Source organism: Podarcis cretensis (genome assembly GCF_951804945.1).
Source record: "Podarcis cretensis genome assembly, chromosome: 3".
Classification (NCBI taxonomy): domain Eukaryota; kingdom Metazoa; phylum Chordata; class Lepidosauria; order Squamata; family Lacertidae; genus Podarcis; species Podarcis cretensis.
Window position 1 is genome coordinate 27,895,002 of NC_137172.1, and position 27,954 is coordinate 27,922,955.

The following is a 27,954-nucleotide window of genomic DNA, read 5'->3' on the forward strand; positions in this document are numbered from 1 at the left end:
GTGATAAAACATTTGGCTGTTAACTTATGCCCCCTATGGTCACATCTATACTGTACATTTAAAGCACTTGTATACCACTTTTAACAGTCATGGATTTCCCAAAGAATCCTGGGAGCTGTAGTTTGTTAAGGGTGCTGGTATTTGTAGCTCTGTGAGGGTCCTACATTGCATGGTGTGGATGTACTTTCCTTACCTTGCGAAAACAAATAAATGCTGCTAAAAGCTACAGCAGCTCTGCAGTAATTGTTAGATGCATACCTGGTGTTATGTACTTTGCTGAATCCTAGAACAATAGGATCCAGAATGCTACAGGTGAATCCCAGAATTAGCCAATCACGTCGGGCCCATTGTGTAAATAATGTACATAAAGCAGACATTCTGGGGGAACTTCCATTCCTCCTCACCACTATGAGCTGAATAAAGAGCATGAAATCCACTCTCGACTCGGAGTATATTTCAACCTCCAAAGACATTTAAGTGTTCATTGGATAAGGCAGGGACTGAAGCTGCTCTCATCTACCTAGAGATTCAAGCCCTCCCCTTGCCACCCAGGCAAACATGAAAACTTCTGCTCAACCTGGGAGGTCTGGCAACTCTATGTGGACCAGACCTTAGTAAATTCTTTGGGTTTAAGACCTTTTGCTGCACCCAAAGTCGAGATGCAGAGTACCCAAGCCTGATCCAGTTATTTATTAATCAAGTTAATTATTAAAGGCCTTGTACATTTATACAATTCATATGTTTACTTCAAGCACTATATATTCCACACATCACCAGGATTAAATAACCACTTTTAAGAGCCATATCTATAACATAAATATGCAGGATTTATTTCGATGTGAAATTTATGCCCAATATCCCCATAGGTTTTGCAGCCATCATTGGAAACACACTTAAATTTGCAATTTTAGATGCATACTCTAAACTCATAAAAGTGTGTGCATCTTCAGAAGATGCCAAGGGAATTATGTTATTAAGTAGCCCTTACTTTCTCAAGCTCTGTTCATTTAAAAATTTGATAGTTTTGGTTCAAAATCCCATACCAGCATTTCTCAATCCATTACCAAGGAAATCAAAGCTAGATGAAAGTGTGTGTGTGTGTGTGTATGGTAGATTTTATTTCAGAGTGAAAAGACCATGTATAGAAATGTAGGCATCCGCCTCCAGTTTTGTGGCTTATGCCATAATTTACAGTACTACAAACCAATTTTGTTTGTTTTTGCAACATGCGACATTTGAAACTCCGGTGTATCAAGTAAAAAAACAAAATCGGAGTCAAATTGTTATGCTTTTTATTTGATACATAGGCATTTGAAATGCCACATATTGATAGAAAAAAAAAGATACTTGTAGCACTGTAAATGATGGCATAAATAAAGAAATGGGCTGGTCTTTAAGCTTCGGCAAAAGTGTTATTTTCATTGCAACAGAATAACACAGTTACCTCTCTAGAACATGTTGTTGTGCAGCTATAAAAAGATTACCTTTTTAAAAATGCACCATCTTGTTATTCTAAAGCAGCAATGCAGCAGCAAGCAAAGGCTCTAGCAGCTCAGTCAGCTGCTTGTGGCTGGAAAGCCAAACAGAATGTGTGTGACTGTTGCCATGGGAACAAAGGGGCAGTCCATTCTGTACTGAGCACCGGATGTTAGCTCAGTGTGTGTGTCATATGACCTGTACTGGAAGTACATGGGTGGAGTTTATTCTTACTGCTGTTGTGTGCAGACATGTTTTCTCTGTACTGAAGTAAGAGACAGAAATAAAAGATGTAAATAGATTTCTGTCTGCTTCTTTCCCCTCCCTGGGGGACACCAAAGGGGAGAGAGAAGGAACGGTGTGTTTTTCTCACAGCCTGAGAAAAATCGCTGCGACCTCGCCTGCTTATCAGCGGAGTAGCAGCCGGGAGGTCACCGAGGAATATCTGCCGGTGCCTGGAAGACTGGCACATCCCTCTGACCGAGGCAGAATTCAACACATCTCTCCCATATTCTGAAAGATACCAATACAAAAACATGAGCACTTGAACACTGGTGAGCCTTGAGCAAATTATGCTTTTGGTTTACCGGTATATAAAATCTTGTTAAATATCCAAAATGGTGGTTAAAAAAAGTATGGGGAAAAGATCTGGGAAGCGTTATCGAAGACAAAGATTGGGACAAATTGAGGTCAAGCAACCCTGAGATGGTTTCTGCTAATATTAAAGAGGCCACTCAAAAAATATTACATCAGTGGTAAAGGCCGCACATGCAATGGGTTCTCATTACCTCCACGATCAGTTGTGTTTTGGAGGGGAAGTGGGATTAAAGGTACATATCATCTACTCGGAACAAAAGGCAAAGTTAATTGTGAACAATGCGGTTACAGAAGAAGTTAAGATAGAGAAAGGGACACGACAAGGCTGCCCAATCTCCCCTCTACTTTTTATCTCAGTCCTGGAGATATTGCTGAATATGATTAGAAGGGACCAACAGATTCAGGGTATACAGGTCGGAGTGAAACATTATAAACTAAAAGCCTATGCAGATGACCTAGTTTTGACATTACAGGAGCCAATCCCTAGTACTAGAAGAGCTTTGGAACTAATACAAGAGTTTGGTCAGGTGGCAGGGTTTAAACTTAACAAATTAAAAACTATGGTCTTAGAGAAGAATTTAACACAAATGGAGAAAGACAGGTTTCAGAGAGGAGAGAAACAGGTTTAACAGTAGTGAAAAAAACAAAATACCTAGGGGTGAACATGACTTCAAAGAATGTTAACTTATTTAAAGACAATTATGAAAAATGTTGGTCTGAAGTGAAAAAAGATCTTGAGATATGGACAAATTTAAAGTTATCCTTACTGGGTAGAATAGCAGTTATCAAAATGAATGTATTGCCAAGACTATTGTTTTTGTTTCAATCGTTACAGATAATTGACAAGATGGACTGTTTCAAGAAGTGGCAAAAAGAAATTTCTAGATTTGTCTGGCAGGGCAAAAAGCCCAGGATTAAATACAAAATTCTTACTGATGTGAAAGAGAGAGGGGGGTTTGCCCTGCCGGACTTTAAACTATATTATGAGGCGGCAGCTTTTTGCTGGCTGAAGGAATGGCTACTTCTTGAGAACACAGACATTCTTGATCTGGAAGGATATGATAATGCTTTTGGATGGCATGCATATTTGTGGTATGGTAAGGATAAAGTACAAAGGTCGTTCAAAAACCATATTGTCAGAAAAGCGCTGTTTAATGTCTGGGTCAGATATAAAGATCTTTTGGAGAATAAAACCCCAAGGTGGCTTTCTCCAATGGAGGCTAAGGCCTTGAAAAAACTTAACATGGAAACTAACTGGCCAAAATACTGGGAAATTCTGGAGCAAGAGGGAGATAAATTGAAATTGCAGAGCTATGAGAAACTTAAAGATAAGGTGTGTGATTGGTTACATTATTTTCAAGTAAGAGAGGCCTATAATTTGGACAGGAAAATTGGCTTCCAGGTGGAAAAATCGAAGCTAGAAACAGAATTGTTAGAACCCAGTGTCAAGGTATTGTCGAGAATGTATAACTTGCTGCTGAAATGGAATACTGAGGATGAAACGGTTAAATCCGCTATGATAAAATGGGCACAAGATATTGGTCATAACATCATGTTCGCTGACTGGGAACGGTTGTGGACCACCGGTTTGAAATTTACGGCATGTAGTGCCATAAGAGAGAATATTATGAAAATGATATACAGGTGGTACATGACCCCAGTCAAGCTAGCAAAAATCTATCATCTGCCTGATAACAAATGTTGGAAATGTAAAGAAACGGAAGGAACTTTCTTTCATCTTTGGTGGGCCTGCCCGAGGATTAAGGCTTTCTGGGAAATGATATATAATGAACTGAAAAAAGTATTTAAATATACTTTTCTAAAGAAACCAGAGGCCTTTCTTCTGGGTATGGTTGGCCAATTGGTGTCAAAGAAGGATAGAACTTTTTTTATGTATGCTACAGCAGCAGCAAGAATACTCATCGCAAAACACTGGAAGACACAAGATCTACCCACCTTGGAAGAGTGGCAGATACAAGTAATAGACTATATGGAACTGGCAGAAATGACCGGCAGAATCCGAGATCAAGGAGAAGAGCTGGTGGAAGAAGATTGGAAGAAGTTTAAAGTTTATCTACAAAATTACTGTAAAATCTATGAGTGCTAAGGGCAGTGTAAATGAAATGATGGGGCTCTAGCGATTAAGATAAGTAAGAGTACAAAGGGAAAGATAAAGGATAAAATGAATATGAATGAGCTTGCTGAAAAAACTTTTAAAGTGGAATACAAGAAGGGAAGGTGGGAGGAAGTAAGGAAAATAAGGTTTTGAAGACTATTAAAATGAACCAGAGTTTTCTTTTTAATTTTTTATTACTAGGTTGAATCTTTTTTATGTTTTCTTTTTTTCTCTTTATGATTTTTGATGTTGTTTGTATTTTTGATGTTTGTTGTTTGTTGTCTTTTTACCTTTTGTAAAACTTAATAAATATCATTTAAAAAAAAATAAAGGTACATATCATCACCTCTGGCGTGAATGCACTCTGATATGAGGGCTTGGTCTTATGTACAAAATGAACTGATTAGTATTACAGGTGATAATAGTGAATTTACTCTAGCATTATTTTTGCTTTCTATGCTTATGGGACATAATAAGGATATCAAGTCTAAGGACTTAATTTTACACTTTCAAATTGTGCAAAAACTTGGCAGTGCAAAAACTCTGGACAGCCATAACTTACCAACAAAGTACAGAACGATTTAGACCTTACCAATAGTGGAGAAAATTACACATAATATCTGAGCTTCATAAGGAAAAGAAAAGCCACTATAATTTTACGTCACCTGGCATGACTTTATTACACGTGCATCCAGCAAAGACCTACAAAAACACACACACTGGCAGTTATAGACTTTTGGCAACTTCAGTGTATATAAATTGAACTCTGGGACTGTTTATTCTTTGCTGTGCCTTCTATATTGCATGGGTTTTTTGTTTTCCCTTTTCTATGTTTTATATAGTATTTTTTTGCTTTTGAATGAAAAAAAAGAACATCAGGAATAGATAGATGATGTAGATAGATAGATAGATAGATGGCTTCACACACACTTAGACCTGCTCATCCAGGTCTTATCTTCTTATCTGTGTTCCCTGCAGGAGTTCCAGCCCAAATCTGGAATGTTTCTTCTTTTCCTTCCTTCCTTTTACCAACTCAGGGTGTGACATGCAAAGTTCCCCAGGGCATTGTGCTATGCAGCACAACAAACAGTATAACCTGGTTAATATTACCTTGGAACCTTTTTCATCTGCATAGAGAGATTTCAATATGTATACTGAAGGTCATCCAGAATTTAATGTCATGGAGGCAATCTCTACAGTCCCATTTAAACACATGACAGTGGTTTAATTACACTTCCTTCCAGCGATTTTCTACAAAGGGTAGAGCATGTGGCCATTCTAGATTTCAGTACATTCCAGGTGAAATATACTCAGAGTAGAGTGTGAATTTCATGTTCTTTATTCAACTCATAGTAGCAATGAATGAAGCTTTCCCCAGAACGTCTAGCTATATATACATTATTTACACAATGGGCCCCGCATGATTGGCTAATTCCGGGATGCTCCTGTAGGCCAATCAGGTTGCTGATTCACTTCATCCAGGAGCCTGATTGGCTGTTCCAGCAGGCCAATCAGGTCGCTGATTCACTTCCACCTGGAGCTGGATTGGGTGGCTCCTGCAGACCAATCAGACTGCTGCATTCTGGACCCTATTGTTCTAGGACCAATCAGACTGCTGCATTCTGGACCCTATTGTTCTAGGACCAATCAGACTGCTGCCTTTTGGATCCTATTCAACTCAGTACATAACAGGGGTTTTTCTGAACAAGCAGTAATGTATTGTGGCACCTTAAAAAGTACCAAATTGCATAATGGCATACGAACTGGTGAAGAGGAATACAGTGGTACCTCGGGTTACAGACGCTTCAGGTTACAGACTCCGCTAACCCAGAAATAGTACCTCGGGTTAAGAACTTTGCTTCAGGATGAGAACAGAAATCGTGCTCCGGCGGTGCGGCAGCAGCAGGAGGCCACATTAGCTAAAGTGGTGCTTCAGGTTAAGAACAGTTTCAGGTTAAGAACGGACTTCCGGAACGAATTAAGTACTTAACCCCAGGTACCACTGTATAGAGAGTAAGGTCAGAGGAAATTAAATGCACACTTTGGCAATGGCATCATTAATCCACAACAGCAGTTCACAACAAGCATAGGTTGCAAGGTCCTCCGCTCTGCCTTCTCATGTGTTGTACTGCAGTTAATGCTTTAACATGTCATGCTTAATGACATCAGCAGGACCCACCAACTAGCACTTGTGAGACCCAATGAGATAATGATGTTGCCATTGGCTATGGACCATCTGTGATCACAAAAGTACATGGCAGGTGAGCAGCTATAAAGGTGGGCCTTTTCCTCTTTTCCAACAGAACGTACCAGGCTACAGTTGTGACCTTTTGCATTGCCCAGTCTTCTTCCACTTGAAGGAGAGGAAATGGCAGATAGACAGAGGCAATCACCTGGCTGTGGAAAGCGACCTGACAAGGTGAAATACAAGACATAAAGGCAATTTAAAACCAGAAAAAAGTAAAATGATGAACAGTACAAAATACATAAAATGCTCATCCAGCAACATATTAGTAAAGACAAGGCCTACCCACTAAAAGATGAGTACCACTGCTAATTAACCAAAGGCCTAGAAAGGTATTTGCCTGCTGCTGAAACACAAGGATGGTGCCAGGCATATCGCCCTAGGGAGAGCGTTCTACAGACATGGGGGAGCCACAGAAAAGGCCTGTTCTCATGTGGCCACCCTCCACATCACTCTCAGGTGGAGCATATGGAAATAGCCTCTGATGAAGAGTACAGACTGGATCATATGGTTCAAACTACAGTGGTACCTCGGGTTACATATGCTTCAGGTTACATACACTTCAGGTTACAGACTCCGCTAACCCAGAAATAGTACCTCGGGTTAAGAACTTTGCTTCATGATGAGAACAGAAATCGTGCTCTGGCAGCATGGCAGCAGCAGGAGGCCCCATTAGCTAAAGTGGTGCTTCAGGTTAAGAACAGTTCCAGGTTAAGAACGGACCTCCAGAATGAATTAAGTTCTAAACCCAAGGTACCACTGTATATGTGTGGGAAGACATAGAATCTCAAGGCACACTTCTCATGTACAACCATCTTGGGTCCAATGTCATGTGTACAAATTCTGGGTGTTGCACAGGCACCAAATATCCTTTCAGAACTCTTAATACACAACATGTACATTAGCAGAAGCTACAGCCAATGGCATTCATGCTGCCCAAGACAGTACTTTTTAATTTTTGTGATGTGCGCCATAATTAATAAGTAAGTTTATTTTTCCAATGTCTGATGTGCCAACTAATAGTTACATTTAGTAACTGTTCTTTTCTTCTTTTTTTTTTTTTTTGGAAAAGGAATTTGGATTACACAATGCTGGAAAACAAACCTGTTGTCATGAAGCATGAGCTAACATGTTTTAATACTTTATGGCTTACAGTTGCTAAAGCAGCACACTGAACCAAATAGTTTTCACTAGGTTATCAACCATAAAAATAAAAAAGACATCAAGCAAGATAACAGACTCAAGTTGTAGACTAAAAGCACCATTGCTTTTTCTCAACATTTTGGAATTTTCTCTCATTTATCCCTGGAGACTGAGATGCTGATGTGTTCTTATTTATAGAGCCATGTTTCCTATTTTTGATTATAATTTTCCCAATAATTCAAGAAAAGTGCTCCAGGCGAGAATTCTCAGACTCCATAGCAGCAGGGCAGGGCCAGTGTGTGTGTGTGTGTGTTTGTGTTATTTAAATCAAAGTTACTTGGAGTGCAATTCTACACATGCCTAATCAGAAGGAAGCACCATTGAGTTCCATGGGCTTTATTCTCAGGTAAGTGGGTATAGAGCACAGATGGAAAATCTCAGGTTCAAAGGGCTAAATGCAGCCTGCCAGCCTATTTATCTGGTTCTCAAAACTCTATCCGAGCCATTTCCCTTAGACCACAACTCTCACTGGCCCTGCTCTGTGCAGTGGTGGACTTTGGGCTCTCAGATTTCAGCAGCGCCCTGTGTGACGCTAGAATCTGGCGCGCCCCACCTCTCTCATTCCATTCCACAGCATTGTTGTGGCGCCCCCTGCAGCACAGCACCCAGTGTGGCTGCACCGATTGCACTACCCTAAAACCGCCTCTGCTCCTTGGCCTCCTCTAGTGATTTTACCCAGCTAGAATGTGCCCTTGAACTGTGATAACATATATTCCTTGCCTGGATGGAGGTTGGAGAGTGATGAATGTCTGGGCACACCCACCACTGGAATGTGGCCCCTGGAAGGCTATCCACAAAGGAATGTGGCCCTTGACCTGAAAAAGGTTCCCAGCCCCAGGCAAATGAAATAAAATATCTCACGTAATGGTTTCTGATTCTTAGGTGATATAACCCCGCCGCAACCTACACATCCAAAAAAGAAAAAGGCATGAGGTCATTGCTTTTGAAATTATTGCCTTGACTAGCTTACAGACTCAGGTCTTTCCTTTATCTGTGCAAGTCGGCACTTAAGAGTGCGAACATAAGCAGTTGCTTTTTCAACAGTGATGGGAATACTGATCTTCTGCCTGAGCTGAAGCCTGTTAAGTTCCGTTTAATATATTTTAATGGGATGCTAGCATGGATAATGGGGAAAGGTTCAGTGTAAGAGGTCTGAAGTCCAGTGAAGGGAAACATAATAACCATTTGCATCTGCCTAAATGTCTATTCAAAAATGAGGATATGTTCTCATGAAATGAAAATATGTGTTAAAAAATGTATGTTTGTCAGGGCTGAGGAATGGCCCATACTTCATCATTAGCATTCTGCTTGCATGAATCCTTTTCCTTCCGCAGAGGTGGATAGGATTGATTAAATGTAGGAATAAGGATTGTAGCCTTATTGCTACACTGATGCCAAAAAGCAAACTATTCCAAACACCATGCTAGAGATGTTCCAGAATGTGGTAATCTTTCAAAACAAGATCTAATATCAGTCATCTGACAAACCTGGTACAGCTAGAGTCCTGGTTATACAGCACTCCTAACATTTTTTATTTAAACCCCCCGCCCCCCCCACTGTAGACAGATTTCTGCTTTTCCTGTATAAAAGCGAACAGAATTGTTTTGCCTTTTCCTGTGGAAAAGGGAATCACCTAGTGGCAAGAACAGATAAGGTATTCTGATCTTTGTATTTCAAAAAATCAGGCAAAGCTCATAAATGAAAGGAGCACATTATCAGTTACAGAATAGTTAACATCTTTATTATTGCATACATCCTGGACTTAATTTTAAGTGGAATGACCTGAGAACAGTTGCTTTCAAATATATATGTGCCCCATCTATTCCACCTCCCTGCTCTTGCAGTGGCCAGCCAGATGCCTATGAAAAGCCCATAAGAAGGACCAATAACAACAGCATTCTCCCCATTTCAAAGCACTTATTTCTTCAACTTTAACAATCCCATGACAAGCACAGTTTTAAATAGGGACTTCATATTTCAATCTTACGCATGTTTACTTAGAAGAAGCAAATCCACAATATCTTCATCCTATGCCGAAACCAAACTTAATTACATGTAACTGAACTGAGCCCATCATCTTCCCACTTGCCTCTATATTTATTCATTTCTTATCTACATGTTTCTGTAGCACCCTGCTTGTGGTTAACGCTTAGCTGGAATGAAATATTCAACGCAGCAATAGAGAAATTAAAATAGTAATTTATTTGTCAGACAAATAAATATGAGGCACAGTGGTATATGGTTACCAAGCTCTGGCCTGGCCTCTTGCCATTCTGGCCAGCACTTATATTTCCTTAATCCAGCCCCCTTGCTCCTCCTGTGGCTGCCTCTGTCCAATCAGCCTGGTTGAAATTCCTATTGGCTGTTTGCTAGAGCCAATCACAAAAGATACACCCATTTCCTTCTTGCCCTTTTATGGAAATCAAAAAGCTATATATTCTTCTATCTATAAATGACAAATAAGTAGTAATATATCTTACATGTGTCTCAACAAGGAATCTTAATTACCAGCTCACCTCTTGCCCTCCTTGCCCTATTGCCTTCCAAAACAGATAATTAATCTTGAATTTTTATCTTATGCATGTCAAGGATTGAGTTCACATCAACATTGAGAGATCTCCTTCATTTGAAGGTTTCTAAACAAAAGGCCTGACAACCATATATCAGGAGCGCTCGATTGGCGTCTTCTGTCTGGCAAGGGGGGGCTGGTGCCTGATGGCCCCTGTGATCTCTTCCAACTATATGAAATAAGAATCTAGCATTTCTTAAATCCTTTGCATAATTATATTTAAACTAATATATTTAATACATAAATAACCTTTTAAAAGGAAAAGAAATCTTAAAAGGATCTTAGTTTAAGAAACAAACAGCTTTAGAAAAGATTTCCCAAAATGTTCTTTTTCTGCCAGCTAGATGCTTTTTCACTGCTCTTGACCTTTTTTAACCTTAGGAAGAAGATATGGCTCATTTTACTATTTATCCACCCTTAATTTGTAGGGTCAGTGTAACCTTGGCTGTCAGCCTGTAATTCCCTTTTTACGACTTTGAGAATTGTTTTCTGCTATAAATCAGGGGGGCCCCTTGTCTAGGAGTAAAAATATCTTGTCAAGGTTTTTAGGCAACTGGTCTTCTGCCTGGCATGAAACAGAACATTTTTAAAATACAAGCCCTGATTAAACATATAAGCTTTAATAAAAATGCAAGCTTATGATTAGATGCCTCATTTCCACTTATTTTACGAATTCCTATGCCCCACAAATAACCCAGAGATGCATTTTAAATACAGTGGTACCTCAGGTTAAGTACTTAATTCGTTCCGGAGGTCTGTTCTTAACCTGAAACTGTTCTTAACCTGAAGCACCACTTTAGCTAATGGGGCCTCCTGCTGCTGCCGTGCCGCCGGAGCACGATTTCTGTTCTCATCCTGAAGCAAAGTTCTTAACCCGAGGTACTATTTCTGGTTTAGCGGAGTCTGTAACCTGAAGCGTATGTAACCCGAGGTACCACTGTAAAAGGACACATTCTACTCATGTAAAAACATGCTGATTCCCGGACCGTCTGTGGGCCGGATTGAGAAGGTGATTGGGCCGCATCCAGCCCCCGGGCCTTAGGTTGCCTACCCCTGAACTAAATAAAGAAAACAAATCTCTCTGGGTGACACATCACAAAAAACAACCCTGTGCTCCCGTCTCCCCTGCTGGTCTCTTCAGCAGTGAGGACTGGGCATAGCAGATCCGTCCAGGCATAAAGAGCAAACAAAGGGGGTTCCAGATTCCGCACAGCCTTTTCGTGATTACTGTCTCTAATCCACGAGAGTTCATGCCATGCTAAACTGGTTAGTCTTTATTGCTGTGGTGGCTCATCTCTCACCACGCCTCATGTTGTGGACTACAACTCCCATTACCCCTGACCATTCCCCATGCTCGCGGGGGCTGATGGGAGTTGTAGTCCAGAAGGTTTGGCGGGAACCCACGACGCGGGCTACCCTCGCTTTACAATAACTCCTTTGTTGCCTTTTGTGACACGACTCTGAAAGGAACTCTTGGCGCGTTCGCTGTTGGATAAAAAGAAAGCGCAACGTCGCCTCCCGCCTTTATTTTCCGCCCTCCCAGCCAATGAGGTTTGAAGAGGAAACCCAAACTCGCCACTCAGAAGCGAGGTGTCGTCACACCCGCCGGTGATTCCCTATTGGCTCAACTGAAGAACGCAGGAAAGAGATTGACATTCGGGGCTGGCCAATCGGTGTCCCGGCTTGTCCTCCGCTAACCGCCTGCGTCGGGGAGATGGTGGCAGGTTTGAATCCTCTGTAAGCGCTGAATGAGGAGCGAAGGCGAGATCCTGGGTGTTGCAGCGGGAAACGAAGGTAGGAGAGCGGATCTTCCCGTGGGAGGTGAAGGATGGACTCAGAGAAGAATATATGTCTTGCATTATTATTTTTATGTTATGCACAGCTTTCATTGTATAGTTTATGTATCTGTTTATCGTGTATATGCATGCATGTATAGATAGATATTTATCTATTTGATGTGATGTTCAGAAGTTTAAGCCTCATGAAGTTCCATAGGGCTTACTCCCCAGTAGAAGTGCATACGTTTGCACTGACGTTCTTCAATAGATTTCTAAAAAGAAAGAAAGAAGGTTGCAGGGAAGACTTAACCATGCACTTCAATACATGTCTGCTCATAAGAAACTCTGGTTGCACCCAGTGGGGTTTCTTCTCAAGTAAGTGGGGGAATAGAATTGCAGCCTTACTTCCAGGTAGGTGTAAAATCTAAAATGAATGGAAATTTTAAAGCGGTGGGAAACTGCTCCCTGCCCCTCTCCACCTGTCTGGGAAACACAGTTTTTGGAGGGTTCAAAATGTTGCATTTTGCAGTACTTGTGGGTTTTGTTTTGTTTTTTGTAAGTGCTCTTTACATATTATAATAATAATAATAATAATAATAATAATAATTTATTATTTATACCCCGCCCATCTGGCTGAGTCTCCCCAGCCACTCTGGGCGGCTCCCAATCAAGTATTAAAAACAATACAGTGTTAAATATTAAAAACTTCCCTGAACAGGGCTGCCTCCAGATGTCTTTTAAAGATAGGATAGTTACTTATTTCCTTCACATCTGAAGGGAGGGTGTTCTACAGGGTGGGCGCTACTACCGAGAAGGCCCTCTGTCTGGTTCCCTGTAACCTTACTTCAAAAGCCACTTTGTCATTCCAGGAACATAAAACTAGCTTCCGGGCCCAATTCAAAGTGCTGATTTTGACTATAAGCCTTAAATGGCTCAGGACCGCAATGCCTCAAGGTCCACCTTCTCTCTATATAAACCGTCCCAGACTCTGCATTCATCATCTGAGGCCCTTCTTCATGTGCCTCCTCCATAAGAGGTTTGGATGGTGGCAACACAAGAACAGGCCTTCTCTGTAGTGGCTCTTCATCTCTGGAATGCTCTCCCCAGGGAGAAGCCTGGCACATTCATTATATATTTTTACATTAAGGGTAAAAATGTATCTGTTCTGCCTTCTAATACAGTGGTATCTCTGGTTGTGAACGGGATCCGTTCTGGAGGCCTGTTCGCAACATGAAAAGAGTGCAGCCTGCAGCAGCGCATCTGCGCACGTGCGGGTTGCGATTTTCCGCTTCTGCGAGTGACGTCATTTTGCGTGAGCGGCGAAACCCGGAAGTAACCCTTTCCAGTACTTCCGGGTTGCTGCGGCACGTAACCTGAAAGAACGTAACATGAAGCGGACGTAACATGAGGTATGACTGTAACTATTTGGTTGGTTACCATAGGTTACCAGGAAATTTATGTAGGTAAGTCAGTGCTGGTAGAAAGGGAACCTATCTGTTTGTCCAGTCTCCTTTGAGACTGGTATTGAGAGTCATACTGCCTCTGATCTTGGGTGAACTTTGTAGACATCATGCCTACTAGAAGCCATTGATAAGCTGATCTCCCATGAATTGGTCAAATCCCCTTTTAGAAGTTGTCTAAGGGACCATTGGTTAGTGGGTCATGCTGCCTTACTCAGAAGAAAAGAAGCATCAGCTTCTTTTTACAGTGTGTTGAGTCCCTCATATGGAGAATGGCCCTGGGCACCTTTGGAATGAAGGGCAGGTTATAATTGTAATTAATATTAATCATAATACTGAAAAAAGATACAGTGACATACATAATCAAAACAATATAAGATCATTAAAACATAGTGCCTGGCAATGGCGTACCTGCATAGTGGATCAGCCAAAATATGATGGCGATCGACTCACCTAGGACTGTCTCAGTCATCACAGTCACTGCATCCTTTGCAAGTTAAGCTGCATCTTAGCTGTTCCTGGCCAGGGGATAGGGGTTGTAAGGAGCACTGTAAACCTTAATTTTCTGCCCTTCTGTCAATTCCTTCGGGATGAGTGTTAATTATGCCTGCATTTTTGGTGGTGTAAATTACACTGAGCTCTGTGAACGGGGCCAGTGAAATTGCAGCACAACTTTATTTATCCCTCCGCTTGCCCCCAACACGCTCACTCCCTGCCTTGACAATCCCCCCCTTTTTTGCCCTCCTAATCAGAGGGGCAGCAGAGCTTTCCTTCAGCCACCATCAATAGATTTGCCAGGGTAGGTCATCCATGCCAGCTTGAGGCCTCTTCAGCTGGGGAGATAGACGACATCATTAAAAAAGAAAATATTTTACCACTTTTCCAATTTTTCACAATCAATAGCCTTGCGGCTACTGTGGTACTATACCGACAAAAATAGAGTGGCTTGCCAAATTATTGGAGTACTACAATATATCCAAAACAATGGGAGAAATTGGAAGGATCTCATAAGAGAAGATAGACAGGGACTGGAAGGTGTTTAAAGGATACTTGCAAAACCATATTGAAAAATCAGAACTCCTGTTAGAATAAACAAGTTCCGTTTTAAATACTGGAATACTAAATAAGATGGATAACAATGTGTAATAGAAAAAGAAGCATGAAATTAGGTTAAAGGTGTGTGAAATAAAGTAATAGAAGTGGAAAGAAATTGCAGTTGAGTAGACTGGAAGTCTAACACAAAGGTGGGGTGAGGGGTGGTGGGTGGTGATGGTGATGGGAAAAGGAATTATCTGTGGGAATAAAAAAGTTCAAAAAAAGTAAAAATAAAAAATAAAATATTTTATTAAAATTTTCCTATAATAAAACTGCAATTACAGGAAATGCAAATGGAATAAGTAAAGTATGGAGTGATCTTTTAAAAGTAATTTATTGCCCTTACCACCCACAGAGGACAATAGTTCTTCCCAGCTCTCACCTGAGATCTTTCCTTTCTTCTCCCAGCCTCTCACCCAGGGAGACTAACCTTTCCCTGTCTCTCACTCAGGGTCCTCCATAAACCAACTACTACCTCAATGAGTATGCAGTCTATGGACCTTAATAAAGGCCACAGACATAGGACTCCAAAGGGAGAAGAAAAACAAAAAGTGAAAGAAAAAACAAAAAGTGAAATAGAGAAGAAGAAAATAAAAAGAAGAAAATAACAACAACAATTAGTATAAAAATAAAACACACAGCCACATCCTGATCTCCCCCATATGGCCCATCTGAAGGTTAGGATTGCAGCATGACTTAAAAATGTTTGCGTACTTGGTTTTTATTTGTATAAACCACTTAAAAATTGGCTTTGACGTTAAGTGGCATATAAATTAGTAATAATAACAGGGCTCAACCCATGCACCACCTTTCACCTCAGCCTTCAGCTCTGTAGTCTCTGTAGTGAACAAGTAAGACGCCTGCCCCATGTCACCAGCCCACTTTATTTTACACACACACACACACACACACACACACGTGTATAGCCAGTCAACAGTATAACAAAACAAATAAAAGAAAACATTTCTATATGTAAAAAAATACTTCCACCTATAATGACTTCTGCCCACTTTCCAAATTAGTACATAACTGAGAAATAAGACTCATAGGCAAAAAATCTATCCTTTATTTCAATCATATGGACCAGTTTTTTCCAACCTGGTGCCCTTCCAATAATTTGGGCTGATAGGAGTTGTAGTCGGAAACATTTAGAGGGCACCAGCTTGGCAAAGCCTAGCAGAGAAATATTTGTGGACACTCAAAAGGGCAATGCCTTTAAGGTCATTATTTTTCTTTTCTTCCCCCCTCTTTGTGAAGCCTCCTGTTCCTTAAGGGATTGGAATCTGACGAGATGAGCTGGGCTGTGGAAGAGTGGAAGGAAGGCCTTTCCACAAGAGCCCTTCACAAGATTCAAGAACTTGAAAGTCAACTTGAGAAGCTCAAAAAAGAGCGGCAGCAAAGGCAGTTTCAGCTGGAGTCTCTGGAGGCTGCTTTGCAAAAGCAGAAGCAGAAGGTAGTATAACTATATAGATATAAATATAGCACCAATTTAGGGGACAATCTGATATTGCTAGTATATTCTCATAATTTTTTCATTGCTTCAATTAAAAAGGCACATACTGGAAATATGTAGTATTTCTGCTTCTAGCAAGTTTTTACTGTTCGACCAGTTTAATGACTAGAAGCTGAGAGGGGAAGAGCCACAGTGGCCAGAATCACAATGGATGTCATATATTATCCTTGGGCGCAACTTAAAAAGGACAACACTATAATTTATGTACAAGGACACTACACTGGCTAGCTTTGGTTTAACACTTAGATTAGACTTTTCATATTCCACTCCAATGTTATGTTGATATCCCATTGATAAACAGTCCAGAGAAAAATAGTAACTTTTCTCCACTGATTGACGTGGTTTTTCACAGAACAGCAGTGAAAATCATCTTCATCACTTTTAATTTGTATAACATCTTTCTAACTTACAGTACTCAATTTATAAGCTGAAAAAACAAAGAATGTACACCTTATAGCAATCTACTGCAATACAAAAAAGTGATGATAAAACATAGCTTTAAAATAAGCAACCTACATCAAGTCATACCGGGTGTGGCTGTGTACTCTTCCGATTAGGTGGAAAATGAAAAAAATGAAGGAGCGACGCTCAAGAGAGAAAACCAGAACCTGATGGAACTCTGTGACAGCCTAGAGAAAACCAGGCAGAAACTTTCTCATGAACTTCAGGTGAAAGAAACACAAATCAGCGTTCAAGAAGGGCAACTCCTCTCGAGCAAGAAACAAACTGAAAGGCTTGAACAAGAACTTAAAAGGTGAGGTTCTATGAGCCAAGTTCCTCCCAACCAGGGGTTAGCCATCTTTGCTCTATTAGATGCAAGGTAATTTGCTTCTAAGTGAGTATGTAAGTAAGTTATTTGAGCTTGGATCACAATGAAATCATGGTTCACTTGTCCCAACGATTTTAATGTGACCTAAGTTCAACTAATTTAGTCTGAATCCAAACTTACATTTCTTATTATTAAGGTAACTTTCTATGCCTTTATTTTTTTATTAAAAAATAGATACAAATACGAACTAGAAAAAAGCCAGAAAACCTTTGCTGCTGCAGATATATCTTTCAATAGTACACCACAGAAGAACTTCACTGCTCCTTCAACACCAAGTCACAATGGTATGCTTTGGTTTTATCTTAAGAACTTTATGGATAGAATTCCTAGATGTACCCGTATGTTTTTAAAAATTAACAATGATGCAGTCCTGCCCACATGGCCAACTGTCATCCATATTGTGTCCTGTTCATCTTGAGGGCAAAGTGCCCAGACAGTGACTGTGTTCACATGTAGTGGTAAACTGAGGTTCTTAAAAAACAAACCCTTTATTATTAAAATATATATATAATTGTGCATATACCTAAGCATTTTCAAACTTCCTGGAAAATCAAAAAGCCATTTACAGTAATATTGCGGATTTCATCAAAATGCCACATGAATAAAACCAACCTTATTAATGTAACAAATAATGTTTAAAACTTAGATTTTATCTTTAGTTTCTTCATATCAACATATAATATAATCTATCCCAGTATCTTATGTTTTGAATGCTCTTTTTATGTACAGTATTGCCCAACTGGCCTCCAGACTCCAGTTTTTCTCTATAATTTCCTTGTTTCCTCAACATTATGTCCAGCTTAACAACTGCTTTTTGCTGTCAAATATTTCCATCTTTCCTCGTTTCCAACTATCCTTCCTCACTTTTGCATGCATAATTCTGACGATCGTTAAATGTGCAACACTTGGATACCAATGTTCTTTGTTACTCTTTTTCCTTAACACAGTTCAACAAACATAAAATTAGTAAGCCAGGGCTCTTTGCTTAATACACCATATTGTGCTGGTGCATATAAACAGTTGCTCCTGATTTGTTCCTCCTCTGGTGCGAGTGGATGAACAAGCCAGAAGAGGACAGCTTAGCCTTATGCCTGTACAGTGGTGCCTTGGGTTAAGAACTTAATTTGTTCTGGAGGTCTGTTCTTAACCTGAAACTGTTCTTAACCTGAGGTACCACTTTAGTTAATGGGGCCTCCTGCTGCCGCCGCACCTCCAGAGCACAATTTCTGTTCGCATCCTGAAGCAAAGTTCTTAACCCGAGGTACTATTTCTGGGTTAGTGGAGTCTGTAACCTGATGCGTCTGTAACCTGAGGTACCACTGTACTTGGGACAAAAGTTTGTTTCACCCTAACAAACCATACTTGTTAGCCAGCCTTAACTCATGGTTGGTTTCTTACGTAAAAACAAACCACAACCCCAGGTTCAGACATAACACTAGACTGTCCTCTATACAGTGGTACATCGAGTTACAAACGCCTCAGGTTACAAACTCCGCTAACCTGGAAGAGTTACCTCGAGTTGAGAACTTTGCCCCAGGATGAGAATGGAAATCGTGTGTCGGCAGCGCAGCAGCAGCAAGAGCCCCCATTATGAAAGCACGCCTCTAGTTAAGAACAGTTTCAGGTTAAGAACGGGTTAAGTTCGTAACTAGAGGTACCGGAACAAATTAAGTTCGTAACTAGAGGTACCACCTGGTTTGTTTGCCCTAGGGATGGCGAATCTTCAGCCTTCTAGAAATTGTTTGACTGTACCTTCCATCAGTCCTAGCCAGAATGACCAACGGTCAGGGATGAGAGGAATTGTAGTCCAGCAATATTTGGAGGGCCACACATTCTGAACTTCTGGTTTACAAGATGCCATTCTTCTAGTTGTCAGGAAGCTCTTGCTTTTTGCACGCTCTGGTTTCTTAATCCAAGTCCTTTAGCTTGTGTCTGTATGCAGACAGAGCCATTATGTATTGTAAAGGATGCTCGTTACATCAGAATGGCATGATTTGCTAGTATGCCATGTTGAGAAACATCACACTTCAGTATCTTTGTTCTTTTTATAAGGACACACAGAGACGTATAGCATTTGCTTCATAAGCTTATTGAGATGTTTATTTTTTGCACGAACAGATTCAAAGTTTGAGGAGCTTCAAGTAAAATACAACAAAGAAACAGAAGAAAGGAGGAGGTTGGAAGCTGAACTGGAGAGCATGAAGTGTCAAGTAATGGTATGAAACAAGGCTTAGAATGCTGTTAACACAAAGAATTGGTTCAGAATAGGAAAGGTGGAGTTTTTCAACCAAAAGAAAGCTAAACAAAATAGTGAAGCAGCCCACAGTTGACTTTCAGATAGCAAAACTGTCATATAGGTTGAAGAATGATGAATGGGTAGAGGTTTTCATTCTCCTCATAAAGAACAGTATGCTAGAGAGTGACCTCTGTTGTTTGTTCCAGCTCTCAGTAGTCAATTCTTTTTCTCTGAAGAATCTTCTGTATTGAGGCCAGTCCAATTAGGTAAGCATTTTTTCCCTCTCTTCTTTTGTTTTTAAAAGAAAACAATCCCCTCGCATCCTGAAAGTACTATAAGTCGCAGAGAAATTGCCCGGCAACAGGCTTCCTCCTCTGTGTTCTCATGGCAACAAGAGAAAACGCCAAGCCGGCCTTTATCCAGTAGTCAAGAAACTCCTGTGAGCAGCGGGTCAATGCCATCGCATTTTCCTTGGGAATCTGGGACAACTCCTAGTGACAAGGACTGGAGATCGGCAAAGAAAGAGTTCACCAGCAGCGTCTCAGACAGTTGCAAGGACTCTTCATTCATTGACAAGATGAAAATCCAGAACCAAGGTATCTTGCAAATATCGTAACAAACCTGAACTCATTCTTGAACTTTGTAGTTAGTTAGCCTCCTGCAACACAATGCAACTGATGTCCTTGCAATGCTGGCACTACAGTAGTATAGTAGTGCTGATTCCAGATTGCAAATGCTGGCCCTCCGGATGTTGGATTCCATTAGCCCAGCCACGAGTTGGATATGATGGGAGCTGGAGTCCAGCTATATCTGGGGGTCTACTTGTTCTGCATCCCTGAGTTACATGCTTGCACAAGATCAGGACATTAAAAGGTGTCCTGCAAACATTATTATTTTTATTATTCTATCTAGAGAACTCCAAAGAATTTAAGCCCCCCCCATTTTGTTATAAATATCAATAAATTACAAAACAATATATACTTAACATTACCTTACATATATTACATACGAAACATAGAACACATACCTCACCTTCAGAACCCCTTCTACCTACCTACCAACCAAGATGCAAACATACTGTGATTATTGACTTCCAGCCAGTCTCACTGTGTAATTTTGTCACTCATTAAATCTATGCACATTTCATATTGCTCATTTTGTTTTTCTTTTGTAATAATTACATCTTTTCTCTCGTCTAACTTCTCTATTTATTAGATTTATTTATATATCTGTCAGGAGATTTGTATTTTCTATATAAATTTTGAGATAGTCTTTAAATATTGACCAATCTTTATTGACTCTTTGCATGGTGTTTCCTCTTAATCTCCTAGCTAATTTGCAAGCTATGAGTACTCCATCATTTTTACTAACCAGTCCATTTTCGTGGGAATGTTATTGCTTTTCCAATTTTTGGCTATTAGAATCCTAGCTGCGGTGGTTGCCTATATAAATATGGGTTGGGCAGTTCTTTAAATTTCTCGTGGCATAATACCAAGTAAAAGAGCCTCAGATTTTTTGTTAATGGAGAATTTAAACATTTTTTAAAATTTCATTTTAAATAACCTCCCAAAATTCTCTTATTTTCTTGCACTCCCAACACATGTGGATAAACGTGCCTATTCCTTCTTTACACCTCCAACACATATTCGTGTTATTTTTATATATCTTTGGCAATTTGACCGGGGTTAAGTACTACCTGTATTGCATTTTCATTATATTTTCTCTTAAATTATTACATAAAAGTGTACCTAATATATTTCCCCCCATAATCGTTCCAAATTACTCATAGGTATAATATGCCAGAATTTAAGTATGATTTTTAAGAGGGTTTCATGGCACATGTGTTTACAAAGCTAAGCTAACAATGCATTTTACAAAATCGTATGCAGAGATGATTTCGATATCTCCCTGTAGAGAAGCAAGCAAACTGTGTCCAAGGTATATGAAGCAACACTATATTATTCAAACGTTTGTGTATATACAGAGTTAAGATCCAGAATTCAAGAACTGGAACGTAATCTGCAGATTCAAACACGGGATTTGAAATCAACCACGGCTAAACTTCAGGAAACTAAGCTGCAGCTGGAACATATGAAAATGGAGTCGACAGAAAAAGATAAAACTCTGAACAAGAGTAGAAACGAAGTAACTAGAATTAACGCACAACTTGACCAGACCATGAATCTGGTAAGGTTCTTTCTTAAATATTAGACTTTTTAAGAGGCATTTCCCACATGCATGCACAACACTCATTGTATACTTTTGTGGATCTGATATTGGGGAGACATTCATATAATCTGATATCTGCTGAAGCAATGCTTTTCAGTGGACTTCAGTAGTGGTTGATGTGGAGCAGAACCATGGAACCACCCTCCCGACGTTACCTATGCAAGCCTGATGTAGTGGAATTCAACTCTGTTATCCATTATGCCATCTAATTAATCTAGTTTGGTGCTTAATATGATTTTAAATTTGGGATTGACTGGCCAACTCTCTTTCTCTTTCTCTCTCCCTCTCTCTCCCCCTCTCCCCCCAACCAACCAACCAAAAAATAAAATAAAATCCCGGCCCTAATTTTAAGTCTTCCATTATGCCATATACTGAAATATGGCTATATCTGTTGAGTTGTTGTCTTTGCTAGCAAGAACTGGGAAAAAAGCATTTTAACAGCAATCCTACCTGAGCAGGTGAAACGTAGTCTTTCCCATTGCTCTGTGAGGGTGACAACTTCCTTACAATCATGCTTCACAATTATTCATCTATAAATCATTCACTCTTATTTGTTTTATTCTAAGATGCTCTACTGTTCCCCCCCTGTCCAGCTATAATTTAATTCAGCTCATATTAGTTCCAGATAATTCTAACCCTTGTGATATTGAAATTACTCGTTTTATAGCACACCGCATCCGAGGAAAAGGTGAAAAGGCTTTCAGAGGAGCTGAACTGCCAGAGACAAAATTTTGAAAGAGCCCAACACTCTTTGCAACAGAAAATGAAAGAGAAAGAGAAAGAGTACCAGGAGGTAAAGCCAGGGAAGGGGGAAATTTTCACAAGTGAAAGGGGGGTTGGGGGAGCCCATGGGTCCCTGGAAGGATCCTGCTAATGTTCAGTCCTGCATCGCACTTCCATCAGCCCACATCCACAGGTGAACAGCCTGTTTATCGGCTTGTTTCTTGATTTCTTGGGCATCTTTCAAAATACCAGGACTATCAGGTTTAACGAAGATTTGCATTTCTTTTAAGAATGAAGACCAGCAGTAAATATAAAAATATATATTCCCATTTCAGTCCATGGAAAAAATGCTTCTTTTTACCTTCCAAATAAGCGTGCATAGGGTTGCAGCTTTAATCTGCCCTGCTCCTTAATATTTCTTTCGTTCCTGCCACAAGTTGCATACCAGCAGATACATTTGATTTCTCTCCTACGTCCTCCAATGTTGCCTACTTAGGCTAGGATCCACACACCTACGTAAGCTAACATGCAGGGTGTGCAATTTCAGTGGAGTTTTTGCTTTCCCCCCTTTTTTTCCTTTGAACTCCTAACCTTCATGCCATGTCACAAGCTGCTTTTGAAACTCTTCTGGTTTCCAAAGCAATTTGCCATAGGAGGGCAGCTGTTCAAGAAAAATTAAGTCTCTAAAGCCCCACTGGGCTGATGGTACTAGTTTTACAGGCCATAGATGCGATTCAGTGAATTGTATATGCAATTGAATCCTTCCCACCCTTCTTGTCAACAGAATCATAATGAAAAAGACTGAAGTGGAGCAGTAGAAAATATCTATTTATATATTCCAGTTTCCTCATTGTTCCCTTCTTAGTAAAAGGCTCACCAGCAAAAAGACATGCAGGTCTTCAGGGTGCATAGCAACTGGGAAGTTTCACCCATTTTTTTCCCCTTTTCCTTCACCACCTGAGATCAGGTTAGGAATATCTGAGAATTTACCACATTCCTGGTTTATAATCATTTTGGTTTTCCCTAACGTTGTTTTAGGAAGCATCTCTCCAGCTCAATCAGGTGAAAATGAAATTGCAAGGGGAACTGCATCAAGCCAAGAACAACTACAATCTTCTTCAAGCAGAACTCGAGAAAGTAGGTAGTTTTTAAACATGGCTGGTAAGGGGGAGGGATCCTAGAACTTTATAGAGTCGGATGGGATCTTGGAGGTGATCTTGTGCAGCTCCCTCAGCGCATGAATCTTTCAAGTCAATGACATTTTTTTAATAATAAAAAAACAAAAAACCATCCAGCCATTGCTGAAATAACTCCAGTAAGGGACAGCTCGCCACTTCCTGAGGCTGTTTGGTTCACCAAGAGCTCTTTAATTAATTAATTATTTTTTAATTTAGTATTTTTATTACATTTATATCCCACTTTTTTCTCCAGGGAGCTCAAGGTGGCGCACATACCCCCCTCTGCATTTTTCCCTCACAGCAACCCTGTGAGGTAGGCTAGGCTGAGAGATAGTGAGTGGCCTGAGGTCACCCAATGAACTTTATGGCCGAGTGGGGATTTGAACCCTGGTCTCCCAGGTCCTGGGCACTAGACCACCCTGGCTCTCTTAATGCTGAGCAGAAATCTGCCTTGGTTCTAGGCCTGTTCTCTTAAGCAACAAGTCGGCTCTGTCTTCTATCTTCTCCCCTTAGTCTTCTCCAGGCTCAACAAACGTTCCTCATAGGTTTCTAGACCTCCTCATCATCCCAGTCACTGACCTCCAAAAACATGCTTCTAAGTGGCCTCTTCTGTGAATCCCCAGCTGCACTGAGAATATTTCCGTGTCGTTTAATGTCACACGTGGCTGCAAAGTAAAACGTGCCATCTTTCCCCCTTTAGACCAAGTCTGCAAAGCAGCAATTGGAAAAAAAGGTTGATGATTTTTCACAGAAGTTGAGTCGAGCGGACCAGGCTACTCAGGCAATGCAGCTGAAGGAAAGCGAACTGAAAAAAGCCTGTGAGGTAAACAGAATTACAGGAATAATTGCATATTTACGACCCATGGCCTGGTGTCGCTGATGTGAATCCCACTTGCCCTTTCAGTTCTGGCAAAGAAGAGATATATTTAGGAGCAGGACAGTGCATGACCCATCGACTGCACAGTTAACAATATCACTGTGACCTGGCCCAGAGCAGTCAGAATGGCTGCCAGCCGCGATCTGCAAGCCAGAGAGAGCGCAAGTGTTAGTGGCGAGAGATAATGGAGGTTTTTGCCTTATGACTGTGTATCGACCATCAGCCAATATATATTTGAACTTGCAAGCTGCAGCGAAGGACTTGGTTAGGTGAAGTGTACTGTTCCTGCAAACTTGAAATTATTTAGCCACTCCCACTATAGTCCCGTGAAACACAGCCCACAGTTTTCTGTAGGAATCCCCTCCAAACCTCTGGAGAGACTTCGAAAGGTGGCATCCAGGAGGCTTTTGTGAGGTATCTTCTTCCCTTGTTACTGGTGCATTCAGCCAAATGGGGCAAGTTGCAGATCCGTCTGGAAACGCCTGTGACTGCTTCCCATCCAGTGAAATGCAGCAGACTTCATTGCTGCTGCAGAGCCTCCGGTCCACACAATGCCCAGGCTCCCAGACTGGCTGAGGTTTTGCCAGACCCCCGGCTACCTAAGCTGTTATTGGGGAGGGGCTCACTGCAGGATCCCATCATTAATAAGAGGCTCCGGCAAACGTTAACGGAGCCTACAGCTCCTTGCACCTGTCATCTCAAAAGAGTGATATGCATAGCTGTCAACTTTTCCTTTTTCTTGCGAGGAATCCTATTCGGAATCAGGGAAATTTCCTTTAAAAAAAGGGAAATGTTGACAGTTATGGTGATGTGCCTGCTGGTAGCATCACTGGGAGAACTGGGATGTGGGAGGAGAAAAGCCAAGCTGGGGGGGGGGATAAAAGAGTATCTCGTTGCGTCCTTGCGCACAGTTTGATGATGAAGGCCAGAGCTCATGTCTTCTGTCAAAGTCCCATGAGCTTATTGGTCCGGCCCCTAATGATAATCACACAGGATGCAAAGCCCCATTGCTCTCTGCATCCATTTAAGCCACTTGACCGTGATCGTATTCCAGCAGCGCTTTTTAAATCGCCGGCTAATGGTCCTTATGCTTGTGCTTAAAACTGTTAAGGAGCCTTTAACTGCAGGATGCTCATTATGCGCTGCGCATCAAAAAAAAAAAAGTCAGAAAAACCCTGAGCTTTTGCATTTGGGCACTTGTGTGGGAAACGTTGGCGCTGCAGTTTGCCTCTTCTCTTTCTTATGGGAGCTGAGCGGGGGTTGCGGCACGGGGTGTGCGGGGAGGACGGGTGATGAGCAGAAGCAACAACAAGTTTAATCTTGCTCTCGGGCTGATTTGCTTAAATAGCTGGAAATACAGACCTGCTTTGCCAGCAAATTTCCAGCTTATGCTTCCCATCCTGGTTGTCCCTTCTCTTAAATTTGGCTTTGGTGTGTTTGGTGCCCATCTGCTAGTAGTAACTAGATGGATAATTGAGGGCTCGAGACCAACAAAGCCCTGCCAATGCCATCTGTTATCTTAGCAGCTCAGGAGTGGGCGGTATGTGTTTGTACGTGCCATTTTCTTTAGGAACTGGCTTTTTATTTTTGCTTCCCAAGAGAGAGAGAGTTATGATGACAGGGGCCAGTTCTTTTTTCTTCTAATGCTTTCAAGGTTCAGTGCAGAGTGCTCCAAATTGTTTCACACTCCTTCCTGGGGAAGAGTTTAGATGCAAGGCGATCGTGTGTTTAGGATCTTCTGTGCAGGAGGGCAGCTAGCTTTTGATTTATCTATCTGCGAGATACCTGCTTTCTGCCAAAAAGACCTGGCCCCAAAGCCTCCATGAGTTCTAACCCTGTCTCTGATAGCAGTTTTAACTCAGAGACCTTTGGCTGCCGAGTTTCCCTCTTCCATTAAGCACTAAAGGGGCCGTGATTGGGTTGTGGTTCTCTGATATGCCCCCCCCCCTCTTTTTGACCTGCAAAACCCCCTTGTCCTGGCATAATTTATAACAGGCTAGAGGTTTCCTTACTTAGCATATGCCACTTGGCAGCTGCTTAGAGTGCACTGCCTGTCAGCTGTAGCCTGCCAGTGTGATAATATTTCTGCTGCCGTTCTCTTGGTGTATAAGAAATGATAGGGCAGTTGTCAACCGATAACTCTTGCTTGATGGAGGAGAAGGTTATTTGTGTTTGTGGAAAAGTGTGGTGGAATTGGGCTACTGGACCAAACATGGCTTCTTTTCAGAAGCCTTCTAAGCCAGAAAGTACATAGCATAAAATGTGTTTTTTGTTTCCCACAGCTGAATTGCTCAGATGTGTGTAGAACCTCTAGATGTCAGGAAGTCGTCATTCTCTTTTGCATCTTTTTTATCTACTTAGTTCAGATAGGGAGAGAGTAAAGGTAAAGGGACCCCTGACAATTAAGTCCAGTCACAAATGACTCTGGGGTTGCGGTTCTCATTTCGCTTTAAAGGCCGAGGGAGCCGGCGTTTGTCTGCAGACAGTTTCTCCGAGTCATATGGCCATACTTGCACTTTGATGTTCTTACCCCAATGCGGGGATTCAAACCGCCGACCTTTCAATTGGCAAGCCCAAGCGGCACAGTGGTTTAACCCACAGGGAGAAGCCTTATATTTCAGTGAATACTGTCTTGAACTATTTGTAAAATTATGGTCCCGATGTTGTGCAGTTGTCTTTGTATTATATATGTAACATATTTTTGTGGTTTTTTTCCTTTCTAAAATAATAATAATAATAATAATAATAATAATAATAATAATAATAATAATAATTTATTATTTGTACCCCGCCCATCTGGCTGGGTTTCCCCAGCCACTCTGGGCAGCTTCCAACAAAGATGAAAAATACACCACATTGAGGACTATAAACCTTTAAATGATTCTAAGCACATTTCAGGGTAACTCTTCTCTCTTTTTTTCTTGGAATACACTGAGGGACATCATTGCATCTGGCAGACATTAGTTGGGATTTACATTTAGAGTGGGTGTGTCTTAAGCAGCTAGTGTAGCTTCAAGTTCCTTTCGCATTTTAGAGACGTTAGCCCTACAGACCAGCTTGATACAGTCCAAAGCATGTAGACCATGTCTGGACTGGTAAGGTTTACTCCAATAATTATTTACTTACTATTTAAATAATTTCTGTACTGCTTTGTATTTAAAAAACAAACAAAAAATACCCCAAAGCGCTCCACAACCTAACTTAAAGCTTCAAAGGAAGCACTGCAAAAGCATCAACATAAAACCTTACAGATGAAGGTCAAATACAAAATAACGCATTTCAACCAATGTATTATCAGGAAAAGAAAGCATTTTCTTAAATATAAAAAATACAGTAAAACTCCACTAAACAGCATCATTGGAAACTAAACGAAATAACTGGAGTAGAAGCTGTGCCTACACTCCTAACCACCCCTCACACCGTGGCAACCTCTCCAAAATACACCCTTAGCAGTCCTCCTAGTCTCACTCATGTATTCCCACCAGGCATACAGATAACAAAGCTAATTCCCAGCCAACCATTTATTACAAAGCAAACATCTGGTCTACAAAAATACATAGCAGCATTGAGCATAATTGACAACCAGCTCATTCACCCACCTCAGACTAAGGCCATATAGTATATAAAGAGCAACACTTCCACCCCTCCTTCCTGTCTCTTTCCAATGCAGGGTTCGGTTCAATCTCTCACGCTGAGCGGTATTAAGCAGCTCTGAAACGCACAAGTGCATGAGAATCGAGACAGTTGCTCGGGGCGGCAAAAATGCAGTTCTAGCTACTGCCCAATAATAATACATCACACACTTACTCCTACCGGATAATGCATTCAAC

General features: G+C 41.0%; 2 protein-coding genes and 2 long non-coding RNA genes across 6 annotated transcripts in view; 1 reads left to right on the plus strand and 3 right to left on the minus strand.

Moving 5' to 3' along the window:
- LOC307211831 (spermatogenesis-associated protein 7 homolog) overlaps nucleotides 1-27,954 on the minus strand; it is a 150,811-nt gene that overhangs the window by 26,000 nt on the left and 96,857 nt on the right. The gene's annotated exons all lie outside the window — the stretch shown is intronic.
- CENPF (centromere protein F) overlaps nucleotides 11,844-27,954 on the plus strand; it is a 32,293-nt gene continuing 16,182 nt past the window's right edge. Inside the window, exons 1-10 of one of the 2 annotated variants that reach the window (XM_079968367.1) lie at nucleotides 11,844-12,000; nucleotides 15,797-15,992; nucleotides 16,610-16,806; nucleotides 17,056-17,165; nucleotides 19,000-19,097; nucleotides 19,422-19,713; nucleotides 21,102-21,304; nucleotides 22,014-22,139; nucleotides 23,108-23,206; nucleotides 23,948-24,070. In XM_079968367.1, the coding sequence (XP_079824493.1) occupies nucleotides 15,831-15,992; nucleotides 16,610-16,806; nucleotides 17,056-17,165; nucleotides 19,000-19,097; nucleotides 19,422-19,713; nucleotides 21,102-21,304; nucleotides 22,014-22,139; nucleotides 23,108-23,206; nucleotides 23,948-24,070 (1,410 nt within the window). In that variant the 5' untranslated portion in view covers nucleotides 11,844-12,000; nucleotides 15,797-15,830. The remainder of the gene's footprint in view (nucleotides 12,001-15,796; nucleotides 15,993-16,609; nucleotides 16,807-17,055; nucleotides 17,166-18,999; nucleotides 19,098-19,421; nucleotides 19,714-21,101; nucleotides 21,305-22,013; nucleotides 22,140-23,107; nucleotides 23,207-23,947; nucleotides 24,071-27,954) is intronic. The other variant, XM_079968368.1, reaches the window with a different exon arrangement.
- Nucleotides 12,048-15,049, minus strand: LOC307212104. 2 transcript variants are annotated; one of them, XR_013836829.1, is made up of 3 exons: nucleotides 14,922-15,049; nucleotides 13,563-13,730; nucleotides 12,048-12,256 (listed from the first exon to the last, which is right to left on the minus strand). It is a non-coding gene; the product is annotated as an uncharacterized lncRNA (long non-coding RNA). The 2 variants fall into 2 exon arrangements; XR_013836830.1 differs by having other exon boundaries at nucleotides 13,563-14,271.
- On the minus strand, nucleotides 19,651-22,251 carry LOC307212116. Its single transcript, XR_013836841.1, has 3 exons — nucleotides 22,134-22,251; nucleotides 21,797-21,829; nucleotides 19,651-19,775 (listed from the first exon to the last, which is right to left on the minus strand). It is a non-coding gene; the product is annotated as an uncharacterized lncRNA (long non-coding RNA).